At 34.7% G+C, this 15,112-nt stretch overlaps 3 protein-coding genes across 13 annotated transcripts in view; 1 reads left to right on the plus strand and 2 right to left on the minus strand.

The window, feature by feature from the left end:
* The first annotated feature begins 342 nt into the window (after nt 1-342).
* EMC3 (ER membrane protein complex subunit 3) lies at nt 343-1,693 on the plus strand. Its single transcript, XM_033340979.2, has 4 exons — nt 343-712; nt 814-1,070; nt 1,149-1,490; nt 1,560-1,693. The coding sequence occupies exons 1-4, from the start codon at nt 564-566 to the stop codon at nt 1,568-1,570; spliced, it is 759 nt and encodes a 252-aa protein (XP_033196870.1). The 5' UTR covers nt 343-563; the 3' UTR covers nt 1,571-1,693.
* Nucleotides 1,694-1,719: 26 nt separating this feature from the next.
* NitFhit (ntrilase and fragile histidine triad fusion protein NitFhit) lies at nt 1,720-3,792 on the minus strand. Of its 2 annotated transcripts, none has more exons than XM_033340978.2 (6): nt 3,456-3,792; nt 3,135-3,285; nt 2,899-3,054; nt 2,605-2,811; nt 2,321-2,533; nt 1,720-2,249 (listed from the first exon to the last, which is right to left on the minus strand). In XM_033340978.2, the coding sequence occupies exons 1-6, from the start codon at nt 3,500-3,502 to the stop codon at nt 2,085-2,087; spliced, it is 939 nt and encodes a 312-aa protein (XP_033196869.1). In that variant the 5' UTR covers nt 3,503-3,792; the 3' UTR covers nt 1,720-2,084. The 2 variants fall into 2 exon arrangements, with proteins under 2 accessions (XP_033196869.1, XP_076482361.1); XM_076626246.1 differs by having other exon boundaries at nt 3,410-3,791.
* A 2,390-nt stretch (nt 3,793-6,182) lies between these two features.
* The window catches only part of Btk29A (tyrosine-protein kinase Btk29A), a 341,971-nt gene continuing 333,041 nt past the window's right edge, over nt 6,183-15,112 (minus strand). For 8 of the 10 annotated variants that reach the window (XM_033341002.2, XM_076626301.1, XM_033341001.2 and 5 more), the window contains 10 exons: nt 14,930-15,013; nt 11,532-11,596; nt 10,263-10,328; nt 9,906-10,034; nt 9,630-9,823; nt 9,148-9,319; nt 8,367-8,535; nt 8,164-8,282; nt 7,829-8,081; nt 6,185-7,328 (listed from right to left, as the gene is read on the minus strand). In XM_033341002.2, coding sequence (XP_033196893.1) covers nt 7,227-7,328; nt 7,829-8,081; nt 8,164-8,282; nt 8,367-8,535; nt 9,148-9,319; nt 9,630-9,823; nt 9,906-10,034; nt 10,263-10,328; nt 11,532-11,596; nt 14,930-15,013 — 1,353 coding nt within the window. In that variant the 3' untranslated portion in view covers nt 6,185-7,226. Of the gene's footprint in view, nt 7,329-7,828; nt 8,082-8,163; nt 8,283-8,366; nt 8,536-9,147; nt 9,320-9,629; nt 9,824-9,905; nt 10,035-10,262; nt 10,329-11,531; nt 11,597-14,929; nt 15,014-15,112 lie in introns of all 10 variants that reach the window. The other 2 variants (XM_033340998.2, XM_033340997.2) reach the window with 1 other exon arrangement.

The raw sequence follows: 15,112 nt of genomic DNA on the forward strand, positions 1-15,112 counted from the left end.
TTCCAAGAGCGGGAAATTGCATCGAATATAACTTATTATACTAAGTACTTACATATTGTTCTGCTCTTCTTTTATTGTTATCAGCGAAATATAGTTTTGTATTATTAATTACAAAAGTGAGAATTGAGTTTTTAATGTACTATTCAGAGATAAAATTTTAGAATATCAGTAAAATGCATACATAAATACAAATACGCGAGTGGATAATAAGCACTTTTATATGTTACAAGTATTTATATATGTAGAATTAATGTATTCTAACTTTTTCATGGACATTAAAAATTTATTTCTTATATGTGCATAATGTATACGTAATCCTGAAGGAATTTTATTTAATTTAGTTGCTTTATATGCTGCAAAAAATACATTAAATACACTTTATTATCGGTGAGGTATGAATCATTATTTCTATATCGTGTCGTCTAGGGGGCTCCTGCTATGTATAACTGGCAACTGGTATTAACATGCACATATTCTTGCCTTTGTAAAATGTTCTTCAATCTATTTAGTTTTCTTACTTTTCTTCTTTCTTCCGCGTAAATTTCGGTGTAGCGACAAGTGGTATGGCTGAGTTGATTTTAGATCCAAACATTCGAGGATGGGTGTTCTTACCTATCGTTGTGATTACGTTTCTCGTAGGTATTATTCGACATTATGTTTCGATATTACTTGCCTCACAGAAAAAGGTTGAGCTTCATCAAGTACAAGACAGGTGATTACGTGAATCTATAAATTGTATATGTGAATATATAAATATAGTGTATTTCCAACCTGTCGAAACATTTCATTATTATATACTTTGATGTTTTCTAGTCAAGTGATGATACGCTCTAGGCTGCTAAGAGAAAATGGTCAATATATTCCAAAAATGGCATTTATTAGCAGAAGGCATTTCTTTAATAATGAAGAGACAGGATATTTTAAAACACAAAAACGTGCCCCAGTATCGCAGAACCCAATGACAGATCCTAATATGATGACAGATATGTTAAAGGGAAATGTAACTAATGTTTTACCAATGGTATTAATAGGTGGCTGGATTAACTGGATGTTTTCTGGCTTTGTAACAAGTACGTTCAAAGGGTTATATGTATGATCTAGAGCATAAATTCAGTCTTTTCAAATTAACAGTAATAATTATATTTTAGCTAAAGTACCATTTCCTTTGACATTACGTTTCAAACCAATGTTGCAACGTGGTATAGAATTAGCTACACTTGATGCTGCATGGGTTTCATCTGCATCTTGGTATTTCCTTAATGTGTTTGGATTACGTTCCATTTATACACTTGTCCTTGGAGAAAGCAATGCTGCTGATACCTCCAGACTTTTACAGGATCAAGTATCAGGTGCTGCAATGTCTATGCCACCAGATCCAAAAGCTGCTTTCAAATCAGAATGGGAAGCATTGGAAATATATGAACATAATTGGGCGCTGCAAGGAGTTGAAGCAGATCTTATAGGATCCCAAAGAATAGATACAAGTGAAGGTATGTGGATATGACTAATGATAAATTTTATATTAGCCTCTTATTTTAATAATACTTTGTATCTTATAGGTAGCAAATAATAAATATTACATCTATATCCATAGATATAGCATGTGCCATTTTTGGATAAATAATTGAAGTTTTAATAAAATTACTAAATGAATTAATAACTTGAATTATCATAATAAATGATGTATAATTTATTGCATTCTTTATAACATTCTACAAAATATTATTTTACATTTTATTAGAATATCTGCATTACAATTTCTTAGTAGTTTGTTATACTTTCAGTTTCATATGTACAAAAATTGTCCACAATTACAATTGTAGCAATATATTTTCACCTACTTTACATCTTTACGGTACAAATATTTATAAGTTAATATTTATAAGTTATATTAGACAGTATGTACAATACAATTCATCATAATAAATGTTTGTTTTATATATGTATATTAAGAAAATATAATGTTTATTACATTTCAATCCCTAGTTACTTTACATAAAATATCGGGCTTAGCACGAGCATTTGCTCCTTTCCTTTCTTTTTGCTAATTATGTAGATATATACGCATATATACATCATTTAAATTAAAGATTACAGGGTTCTATTTTAGGATATACATCTGTTCGACGATGATTTTCGCACGGCATATTTTGCCGAATTTGTTTTAATAAGTTTAAATCAATTTCTGCTAAAACCATATCAGTTTTTTCACTACACTGCGCTACTATAGTTCCCCATGGATCAATAATCTGACAAAATTTTATACATATAGCATCATATTTAATGTAATAAAACTAGCATAAACTATAAAATTATTTACCATTGCATGACCCCAGCTCACTCTCTTTTTGTTATGTGTACCAGTTTGAGCTGCAGCTATAACATAACATTGTGTTTCTATAGCCCTTGCACGCAATAATACCTCCCAATGAGCAGCACCTGTTTGATATGTAAATGCTGATGGATATGTGAGAATTTCTGCTCCCATATTTCTTAATGAAAGAGATAATTCGGGAAAACGCATATCATAACACTAATATTACTGTTAAGTAAATACAATTTCTTAGACTTGAAGAACAAGATTATAAAATTTAGAAAGGATACAATACTGAGGCCTAATTTACCAGCTGGTGTTGATATAGGTGGTTCAATCTTTTGCCCTGCTAAGACATAATCTGATTCCATCAATCTCACGCCAGTAGTTTTATTGTCCATATCAAATAAATGGATTTTACGATAAATACTGGCTATTTCCCCTTCACTGTTTATTACAACATGTGTATTACTTATACGATTTTTATCGTCATTTAACTATAGATATGTAATTAGAATATATGGATTAATAAAAAACAATTGTAATATTTTTTTGTAAAGAAATAAAAAGAAATTTAAGCTTACTGCTTCATGTAATCCACCTAACGATAACCAAATTTTATTTGCTTTAGCAATTTCTTTGTAGCTTGATATTATTGATCCATTCAAAGGTTGAGCCATGGCTATTATATCTTTTTTATTATCGGCTAAATAATCACAGGCTTCAGGAAAGAAAGCAATCTATCAAAGTATTGTAAAAATTTATGTAAATATAAATAATATTAAAAAAATGAAATTAAAGTTTTATTATATGTGCTTACACAAGCTGTCCTAGATTTAGCCCTCTCAGCTAGTTCTCGTACAGTTTGTAAATTTTTTTCTTTATCATTTGTTGATGTCATTTGACATACTGCAACTAATGGGTGTGCCATAGTACTAAATTTAGCGATAAGATGTCCTAAAAACTGTTTTCTAAAAGATCAAGTTATAAGATGATTAAAAATAAGCGATAAGAAAGTTCTTTGTGTTTTATGTTTGGATCAATATAAAATTTTTTATAGACAAAGTTAAGTTACATTTACTACAAATAACTTACTAGATACTTATACATTTTCTTATTACATTTTCTTTCCAATTATTACCTGTGATATTTAATAATAGAAAAACTGCTTAGAAAATGCATGCTCATCGCTTATTTACGTTACACGACATAGGAACATTTAATAATACAGAAATGTCGATGCTGAAATGGGATACATTAATAGATATATACTAATAATTATATATTTTATAATGACGTTTTGTTTAAAGAAGAAAATAATTTCTATAAATCGTAAAATATGCTTATATAAGAATTATACATATATAACAAGTTTTTACAAATTTATAAAATAAATTATCAAAATTTTATAGGTTAACGAAAAGTAAGTATTGAATGTCGCGCACTCGAATTGTGCTCGCGTAGTCATGAGCCATCTACCGGTTACTGCAGACCCTCTGAAACAAAGTTTCAATCAGTTTGAATTCTGTGACTGCTGTGTTATGTTTAATTTGTAATCGTGTTAATACTTAAAAAAAAGTTTTGGTGCATGTTTATAACGTTGGTGTTTGATATTTATGCTTCATGCCAATATAGTGCGGTATAAAAGTAACAATAATAGTGGTAAAGTACTTTTATGAATATGATAAAAATCGTCCTCGAAATCAATGGATTGTGGAATGTGTAGTAAACGTGAATTTGTAATGAAATAAACTTCTATCGGTGAGTCAACTTTATTTTTTTATGTCATCGTTCATATAATTTTTAGAATTACTAGCTCCATATATATACTGATAAGATCCTTTATCAACAAAGAGGTATTAATAGTGCAATTGAGTTTTTGAAGGTTACGGATTATTGTATATTCAACAAATGTCTAATATTCTAATTTCCCTAATGATGTATCATAAACTTAAATTCACGTGACTACAATTGCAATTTTAGTGAAGATTGTGTTGATTATTAAGGTAACTTATTTTTGTTAAACTCTTTTTATATTATGCCGATTTTTATGTTAAATTTCTTTCGAATGGCTGGATGTTCTGCTTTTTATGGAGGATGGTGCTTGTATTTTGTCACTCACCTTTATATGTTGCTGAATTGTTTAAAATTCCCGCTTCGTGATGTGCTCCTACATGCATATATTCACCCATACTATCATTAAGCACGCCAATTCTAATTACAATTATGTTTTTCGAACATATTGAAGCGTAATATAACGTATCCTCGCGAAGAATATTTATTCTCATATGTAGGGATTTTTCATACATGCTATATAATCTACACCTACATGATACCTTTGGTAAAGATACAAATTCTCGTGCAGACGTTTAGAACTTCACGTGATCCTTCCTGTGGCGCATGTTACTTCCGGTAAAGTACTTCACGATGGACGGGAGTTGCCCAAAAAGACAGCCTATGAAATTTTCGACCTCAATTAGACAATAATATCTTTGAACAACATAAATATTTAACTGTTACGGCTTGAGCACGACGCGAATTAACACTATTGTGCAATATTCTGAATTATCAATACGACTTTTGCAGTCGCGTGAACAGACATTGACAGACGCTTGATATAATTCAAACAATTAAAACGAAATTTTTCTCTAATGTACATATATGTATACAGTATCTCTTGCTAAAATATCCTGATAATTATGAATTAAAGAATATAAGAGTTTTTTTTAAAGGGCTTTTTACTCTAAGATTAAAAGTATAAAGTTCTATATTTGAACTTTCGACCGTTCGTGGGGAGACGCGATCTCGAAGAAGCGCGCCAACGGGGGTCGTAAATTCTCGTTACAATTTGAATAATTGGCGCCACGAATCGTTCCATCCCTTATTTCGGTTAAGATAATAAGGGTGGTTGAATAAATATACCGCTGATATTAACAGGTCAATATATATTTCCAAAGATCCAACAATTTCAAAGTGGTACAATGTTGCATATGTGGAATGCCAAACTACGAATGAATACGACCTGAGACTCGTTTTATGTTGGCGACTGTGATGATGTATCTTCTGTCGATTGACTGTCTTCGACTTGGAAATTCTGCTGACTGACTTCAGACTCCTTCTATTCCTCAAACTGTGTTTTATCTCCAGCTGGTTTTAACTGACTTTTCGCTCTTATGTTATTATGGAGGAAAGCTCGGTAAGCGTGTGCTCTTTGAACGAAGAACGCGGATTCGTTGTTTACACTTTTCGTCAGGAAAGTGAGGATAACGATCCGCAATGTCCATTGGTTATGACCCACGTTAATGAATGCAGATAGAAGGAGGAAGCTTCCTACCAACGTGGATCGTGAGTGATCTTGTTCATGGGAAACACCAGCTTTTCCGTTAGACAATATTCGTTTTTCGCGTTAGGTAACTACCCGCTTCCTCCGTGATTTTTACCTAAACCTAACAAATAACACCTAACCTAACAACAAACCTAATAACAAACCTAAGGACTGTTCTAAGGACCAGCCATACGCAGAAAATACAGCATTGAAGATTCAGTTAAAAAGATTCTGTTTATGGTGGTTCCTTAGGTTTATTGAGGGTCTGAATTACTGTGCGTGGGCCTTTGACGATCAGACCATGAAGGACGGCGCACGGACTGCCCCACGCGACGTAACAATATTCTTAAAGTTGCATGCTCTAAAATAATCTACTTTCATTTAAATTTGTATTATTAAGATATCGTCAAGCTAAGCAGAGCTCGCTCTATGAAAGATACAATAACAATTGGTGAAAATGCGTCTGTTAGGCGAGTAATATTGTTATTAATGATTCTAAATCTACAAATAATACCGGTAATACAACAGGACATGTTATTTTTCTTTATTCTATTTTATTAAATTGTCATAGTATATAATACACAAGTGAGACATTCATTTATTAAATTCACTTATCAAGCAGAAATAATGTTCTCATTCGTGGAGTTATGTTTAGTGTTCTCGTTAAAAAGTCGATAACAAAAGGACAGTACACGTTTCTACGGCAAAATCACAACTTACTAATATATCCTGTTCGAAGGACAATCAATAAATACTACTGTTCTATTTGTAAATGCATTCGTATCGTTGCGTGGAACAGATACTCTGAAACTCATGATGGACAAGGCAGGGGGTTGGAGAGTTGAAGATTAGGATAGATTGAAAAAACCTGATATATCCGAGAAACACATAATAATATCACGCACTCGGATCGTTTTCGTTCGACGAGAAAAAACAACATCTAAAATGTCTATAGTAAAGAGGAAATTTTTGAAAGTTGATTTAGATCATAGAAGGAAAGAGAAAGAAAAGAGAGAGAAAGACAGAGAAGGGGAGCGAAGGGTACGAGGGTAAAGGGTCGCGATGCTGCAGGGTCAAATAATGTCGTATTAATATTGTTCTTCTTCTTTCTTTTTTTTTTGTTCGCTTTTCTCGTTTCTTTTCTGTTGTTTTGTAAGCTGCGTTAATACAATCGTTGAAATCGACACACATACTTTCGGGACACACACACAACTTTTATTTGCCTTTAGTGGCTCGTATCGCCTTGCAAATTTCAATCCACGGGTGTCCGTAGGAACTGCAAATGTCACAGACGTTCGACGAGCTTGATGATGGTTGACTAGGTTGGTGGCCGGGTGTACTTGGTGAGGATGACCCTTCTTTCTTTAATTTACACGTGGATGACGAGAGATGTAGAAAATCAACCGAGGGTGGTAGAGTGGCGGGTGCACGTGTTTTACGTGATGACGGTAATGTTGCTGAGTTGTACGACGATGACGAGTTAGACGATGGTAGTATTGAGGGCGATCGCTCGAGCGATGGAGATTTTGCCGCCTGTATTGACCGGCTCGAAGGCGACGATAGGCGCATACACCGTAGAAGGTTGAGTCAATCATTGAGCAGACCTTGAGACACACTGATTAGCTGCTCCTTCAGTACGCGGAAGGAGGGTCGTACTTCCGGGCAATGGGCCCAGCATTTTCGCATTACCTAAAACACAAATAATCAATTAATATACAAATAGAGTTCCTGTTAAAGTCTTGGGGTTGTTGTAGGATGATCTTATTAGAAGAATTCCTTGAAAATAATCATGTTTATTTCTTTACATATTATGTATACTGAGTGATTCAGGTAACTGTTTCATGTTATAATTCCGTTAGCAGTGCAGTTACAGAAAAATGTCAAAGGAGGAACATGAATGATCCAAAAAGTACTATATCCGTAGGACCATGTCTTTTTTGGAAGTACAGTGGTGTATGTGCAATCAATAATTGCATTATCTTTTTAAAATGGAAATGCATACTTTTTATTACATAGATAGATTTCTCTCGTCATTCTATGTAAAAGAGCCATCCATCATCATCCATCTTTCTCCTTCGACATTTTTCTCTAACTGTACTGGTAACAGAGTTATAACATGAAGCAGTTGTGTGGACCACCTTGTACATCATAGCGTAAATAATTTGGAATACGATATGGCTATGGCAAACCTCGTAGACTTCTTTGAAGCAGGCTTTAGGTCTTTCCAATATGATTCCGCGTTGCACTCTTTCCACAACTTCGGTGTTTTTTAGGCGACCATAAGGCATCTTTCCGCATGTGAATACTTCCCACATAAGCACTCCATAGGCCCAGACGTCTGATTTTGAGCTGAAGCGAGTGTAGTTCAGCACTTCTGGGGGCGCCCATTTGATTGGAAATTTGGTGCCTCCGCTACTAGTATACTGGTCATCCAGTACATACCTACAACGAAATTAAAAGATTTCTAATTAGTAACTATGAACAAGGAGTACAAGAAGCTGCATAATGTAGAAAAGGTTTTCACCTTGCTAATCCAAAATCTGCAACTTTTACCACATTTTCTGAGCCCACTAAACAATTGCGTGCAGCAAGATCTCTATGAATGTAGTTATGCCTTTCTAAATAAGCCATGCCTTTGCAAACCTGTAATTCAGAGTATTTCAATTAGCATTAATAATTAAAATGATTAAGAAATGAAGGAATGACATTTAGCAATTTTGAATTTACCTGTATGCACATGTCTAAAAGGAGACCAACATTTACTCCTAGAGTTGCTTCATGACGACGGAGGTAGTTGAGCAGAGATCCATGTCGCATGTATTCAGTGACAATATATATTGGTCTGTCCTTACTGCAAACGCCATATAGTTGGACCAAATTCTGATGTTGAAGTTTCCTATACCCAATAATTTAACATTTGTCATTCTCTAAATTTATTTCTTAACACTACAATTATTAACACGTTGACTGCCACGACACCCGTATTCGGGTGTCAGCAAAGTTTCTGGTCAGGCCGCGTAATCCATATTCGGGTGTCGCTTATTTGACTACTTGCGAAGGATCGTCGTAGGTATTTGAAAAGATATTCCATAATAATAAAACTGTCCAATTGTTATACAAGTAATACGAAAATGGTTTATTAAAAAAATTATTTAGGATGTAAAACTTATTTCTAAGTTTTTAATTTTTCTTTTCGACGTTGTAACGAATTAGGGCAGAGATTTTAAGTTATACCGTTCCTTGCTCGGCCAAGATTCAAACTGAATTTGCAGAAACTGAAGAGATGCAAAGAGAAACAAATGCGAAGGAATGGAAACAAAAAAAACGAGAGATCATTCTTGAGACCATTCTTGAGACCATCACTTGAGCGACTCGCATTACTAAAATATTGATGGGAGTACCTAGCAGAGAACGCTCGGTACTGCTGCACGCGTGGCCTGACGGAGATTTCTTTGAAAACACGCGTGGCAATCAACGTGTTAAAAGATTGATTTAATTATCGGCTTACGTCATCACTTTAGCTTCCTCTATAAAATCATCTTCAGACATCGTGCCTTCCTTCATCATTTTTACTGCAACATCTATAGAACCGCGCCATTTTCCTCTTCGCACTACGCCAAATTGTCCAGAGCCAAGTTCTTCCAACAAGTGCAATTCTGCTGGATCAATCTCCCACTTATCTGTAAATCAAAGACTTGCTACAGTATTCTGCAGAAAATGGTTTACTTCTTAACGCCTTTGTAATTCCCTTTTTTCTTTTGGAAATTACTAGACTATGGATATTTATGCAGATTCATATTTTCATGAGCAGAATTAAAGAAATAAGATTTAGATTTTTGAAAGCAGAAGATTTGTTTTGCCTCCTGAATATTATAACGTGTATTCTATCTTAGATATTTTATACATTTTTACGTATTATGTGACCAGCATACATTTTTGCTTTATAATTCCCATAAATATATAAGAATCTACAGTCTCGAAATTACAAACCATGACTGAGGCCAGCAGTTGGTGGCACAGGGCGATCACAAGGACTGGTTTTTAGTCTGCTGGCTAGTCCACCGCTATTGTGCCTGTGATAGTTAACCAAGTCTGGTATTGAGCCACAGCAATGTTTTTCGGACAGATAAAACTCTCCTCTAGTGTTTTGTTTGATGTGATAGTGCTTTACGTGAGGATGTGGGCTATAATGATATGAATATCTTCTTATTAATTTTTTCTACAATTGTTATCGTATAAAGTAGTGTCGTATGTGAAAACACTTACACTTTAGTGTAGAGAGAAAGCGTGTACAGCCCTTTGGTAGACGAATTACGTACGACGAAGCAACCTTCCTTATCCTCCTGTTTGAGCAATGATTCTGCACGTTGTCTGGACATATCACCCACGTACCACCTACAATTCCAATCATTATATTTCAATCATCATTACATATAGCGTTCGTTCATTATTTAGTTCCTTATTTATTATAATCTATAGTTTCCGGCTTACATGATATTTACATTTACATTCTGAAATCTTATCTTACTAATTACTCAATTCAATACATTTTATCACTACCTCACAACATTACATAACATTAAAAAAGCATAAATTATGTATGAACTCCCTGCAGGTACGTACTCATATTTCTGAAGACCCAGGAGTTCCTTTTCCTTCACGTAGTTGCTAGGAATATAACCGATGGATCTGAAAGGAGAATCAGAGGTTACAATTAATTGTTCTACGTTATTCTCTGCCCAAACTATTCTATAAATATTGTACAAACATTGTGCAATTATTAACAAACCGATGTCACGGAAATTTGATGAAACTTCGCAAACGAACATTATGCTTAAGTTTTGATAAAATCCAATTACGAATTTATAGCAGACAAAGTAACATCATATCGTGTAATGGACGTCATTTTATCATTATCCTGCTTCGTTTCCACGCACATATTCGGTGTTCAAATATGCAAAACGAATAGGCAATTTTGATTGTGTCAATATCATTTGTGTGTACGTCGATTGCTCTACATATTTCAAAATTTCAAAAGTGACGTAACTCAAACAAGTATGCTTTTGGGAAGAGCAAAGAACTATTTCTGAGCTTGAACAGTAGATAATTGTTTACCAAACCGGCAAAATGTTGGTCAAATTGGTAACATAGTTCATAACGGTTAAGAGTATCATCCCCTTAATCTCATTATCAATAAAATTAGGTTTAAATTGTAACATTATTGTTAATGAAAAATGTAAGCTATTTTTTATAGCAATAAATGCAGAATAATATTTTATAAAAGCTAGTTAGTGGACTGACTTACATCACTACGTTTATCAGTCCTTTACACATGCAGCACGCTAATATACATATTTTACATGCCAAGTACAGTTTCCCTTGGCTCGTGTTTACTTGCTACACGTCTTATTATAACGTTCGCCAGTCGAATCGTCTAGCAATGAATGCATAGCCCTAATCTGCTTTTGGTTGCGTTAAGTAGTCATCAGGGAGTACGAAGAGAGGAACCTAAGCCATTAAAAGCACTCGATTGCCGAGCATGCAAATTGCTACGAAGATATGGGTATCGAGCGAAACGTCGTTAATCCTAATTACCGCTTGCAGCAAGGGTTTGCATAATTGGCTGAATCTAATTAAATTGAAGCTTGATCTCGATCGAAATCTTTCGATCGATGTGTGGTTTTACTCGCTTGAATTAATGTTTGCTAAAATGGTAATAAGTTTTCAAGGAAATTTTAGAGAAAGTTTTAGGACAAAAGACGTAAATAAATAAATTAGAAGCGAGGCAACATATTAAAAATAAATGTAGCAAAAATGATTCTACGTAGAATTAAAATTACGCTTCTTTTGCTTTGCTCTTCTTTTGTTGAATATGATGCAGCCTTTACATACCCGTGTTCATCTTTGACTTTCCACCAATGTTCCTGAGAGTCATCCAGCACCTCGTACTCTGCACCCTGCAATACGAAACAATTTATTATTATTCTTTCATCATACTTGAATAATTTAAATTCCGTATACGATACGACGTTGACAAGTATCAATCAATGACTTTTAATTCTAACCGCGAATAATACAACCTTCGATGTGACTCTCGATGACAATGTATCTCCAAATAATCTTAAACTTGAACGAAACAACTTCGACTAATGTTAAAAACCAACCATAACTTCGACAACCATCCATGATTTTCACCTTGATTGAAAATGCTATGACTTTGAGAATCGTCGATCATTTCCAAGTAATTCTGAGCGTCGATTATTCGACCTCGATCATTACGCGTCATGATTGTCAAATAACCTCAACCGGAAGTTACACTGAATCGTATGACTAGTGAATCGTATTTAGTGAATTGTTGAACACCACAAAATATAATACGTTAAATTTCGCGAGTAACAAACGTGTCTATCGTCGATCTATTTATTGTATGTATTAAGCTCGTTAATTCAATTTTTTTCTTTTTTTTATTTTATTTAGTTGTTTACATTCACAATTTGTCCGATTTAGACATTTGGTAGAATTTTTTGGCTATTTGATTATCATGTGGGTGGCTACTCCCAGCGGGATACCATCTTCGTGTTTGTTAGGTTATATCCTTTGTGTTAATTCAATTTATTCACATATTTTGGTCCTTATTGGTACAGCGAGGATTTAGAAAACTATTCTGGAACGTCTAGTAAATTTTCGAAAGCCATAAAATATCTCTTTGTTAATTTAATGTCTGATGGAACGTGGTGCGCCGTACGTGTTCAAGTGTTAATGGGACCCAAGGTTTCTCTGCATATTAGAGGATAACCAGAGAGCCCGTGGAATGCCAGAGATGCTGCTGTTTACGTCGACAATAACATGATCGACGCAGGACATTACGCGGACCGTTATTTAACCGCAGGATCCAGTTGTATCCAGATTATAACTTGGAAATGTAACGCTGGTTTCGAATCTTCCCATAACGCCATGTGTTTTGAATTAAAACGGTCGCACGATCGACCAATAGTTTTAGAAAGGAAATTGCTGACGATGATCCTTGATCGAACTTTGTTTCCTCGTTAGAAGCATGTGGTGGTTTTAGGTGCGCCATCTATTGTCGAAAAGTTCCCAAACAGTTATATCTTTTGGTGAACTAAATATTGCTTGGTTGTTAGGTTAAAAGTAACCGTAATATTTTAACCAGACAGATTCTGTAGAAAGAAAAATTACATTTCTAACGACATATACATTTTTCAAAAATTCCTTATTTTCTCCGATTTTGCTTGCAACCTGTACTTTTATATTCTTTCTTTTGTAATATAATATATTAACACGCTGAATGTCACGACAGTTTTACAAGGTTTGGCCGTGGCGCCACGGTGAACTTTTTATTATGACATACATATAATATTGAAATATTACCTACAACAGATATGCTACGGTGTATAATCATCGCTAATGAATTTATCTCACTGAGGTCACCGGTAACCTCCGCTGCGCTATAGTGCAATTTCACCCGATTCACTTACTTTTTGCGATTATCAATTATCTCATATTGTTTCTTCGCGTTGCTAAATAATTGTTCTACGTTATTGGATTCCGGGACCTATCATAAACCATAATCCATCCCTCGGTCATATTTATTCGGACCAGCAATAATCCTAAAGAATCGTCACAAGATGTGGCAGTTTTTACTTTATTGTCAATACCCTTAATTGCCATCAAACATCTTTCAAGTCGAAACGTTTTTTAGGGTTACTGTTCATTAAGGTAAAACACGGACATAGCGGGTTTTCCCATGTTCGACAGCTACTGGTGGAGGACGCACATAATATATTTCATGTATAAATAAAACTATTTTTATATGTTTTACACTGTCACCGATGACCGGCTCTCAACTTGGCCGTGGGGCACCGTGGAGGTTAAGTTAACCTAACCCATGGCATTGAACGTGTTAAGTAATGTAATATAATAAGAATATAATAAGAAAAAGCTCGTCAGTAAATAGGGTTCTATGGAACATTGTATCCGTATTTGTTACCGTTCTATTGCTTGTTTTCAAGTACTTACAAATTAGAATAGCTAGAATTAGACAAAAAATCGCGCGCAAATCATTTTTAATGATTCTTGCATATTTTCTTAAAATCGAAGAAGCTTTTCTGCAACAGAAAACATGATCACGCGAAATGTGACCTATCGAAGCTAACAGAATTATTTAATCCATTTATCCACCTAAACTAGACGGTCTACTGTGTCCAGCCAGAACCAGGTCATTTTGGAACAAAAAATACTATCTGTATTTTCCGCAAGGAATGATCGAAAAAATTCAAGATTTTACTTAACTCCTTCGAAAGCTTTGGACAGCGGTGTAAAGTTTCTATATCCTCGTAATTCAATTTGCCTGTTCGATTCTGTATGATATAGCGCATGAATCAAATCGATTTATAGTGGCGCGGTTATTAACGTAATATGTACGCGTGTTTGGATTCGATAGGACGAACAAGTGTTCGACGCGATTAAATCGTGGTTGGTCAAGTTCCATTTGAACCGATACAAACGGCGTAATTTACGTAGTTCAGTTTGCTACCATACCTTTTAGTTTGCATCGCGGTATAACACAGATTCTTAGGATAACATTTACCCTCATATGATATGATACGCTTTACTTTATCGACGTATGATTTTCATCTCTACGACGCGATCTGATTTGATTTCGTTTGGTACAGTTTGACATAACTGGCTACGATACGTACCATGTAATGCTAGTTTGCTTTTTTCCTTCTTTCACGTTGTACATAACACGATTCCAATCGATTCAGCTCGAGTGCACGCGCTACGATTTAATTCGATTTGATAGGAAACAATGCAGTTTCCTACCATAGACCGCGGTAACGTTCGGTTTAACGTCGGATCGTAAACTATATTCGCTACGTAGCTACTCTAGCTGAATGCGATTTCGTACCATTCGAACGCATAATTATTGGAATCTTCGCAAAGCACGAAAAGATATGGAAGGCCCATTCACAATCGAATATCGACTGTCGTTTGCTTTTATGTGATTCGGATTTCCGTTTCAATGGGCAATTATTGTGGCTTCGGGTTCTCCCCGATGTAATTAAAACTGCATTACAGAACCGTCCGTTAAACGATCCCGTGCATCGATCCTTTCTATCGCCATTTAATCGCGTATTACATATTTTATAACCTATCGATACTCGTGAACGTCGTACCACGCGGATAAGTCGACTCATGATACGGTTTATTGTGAGTGTTGTTTTTTTTCATTCTTTCAATAAAAAAGCGAAAAACCGAATTTCCCTTACCTTTTCGAGGGACAAATCGCCACCCTCGATCGCTCGAAAAGGGTACAGAGCTACCACGACCTTCGTTCTCATCATTATCTTGTCCTGCAACATGTATTGATTGTTACTCAATTTATCATTTTTACGTTGTTCAATTAAATCAAAAAATTAGGTTACTTAATTATTTAATTACGGAGAATGTTT

This window comes from Bombus vancouverensis, chromosome 18, assembly GCF_051014615.1.
Source record: "Bombus vancouverensis nearcticus chromosome 18, iyBomVanc1_principal, whole genome shotgun sequence".
In the NCBI taxonomy this organism is placed as follows: Eukaryota; Metazoa; Arthropoda; class Insecta; order Hymenoptera; family Apidae; genus Bombus; species Bombus vancouverensis.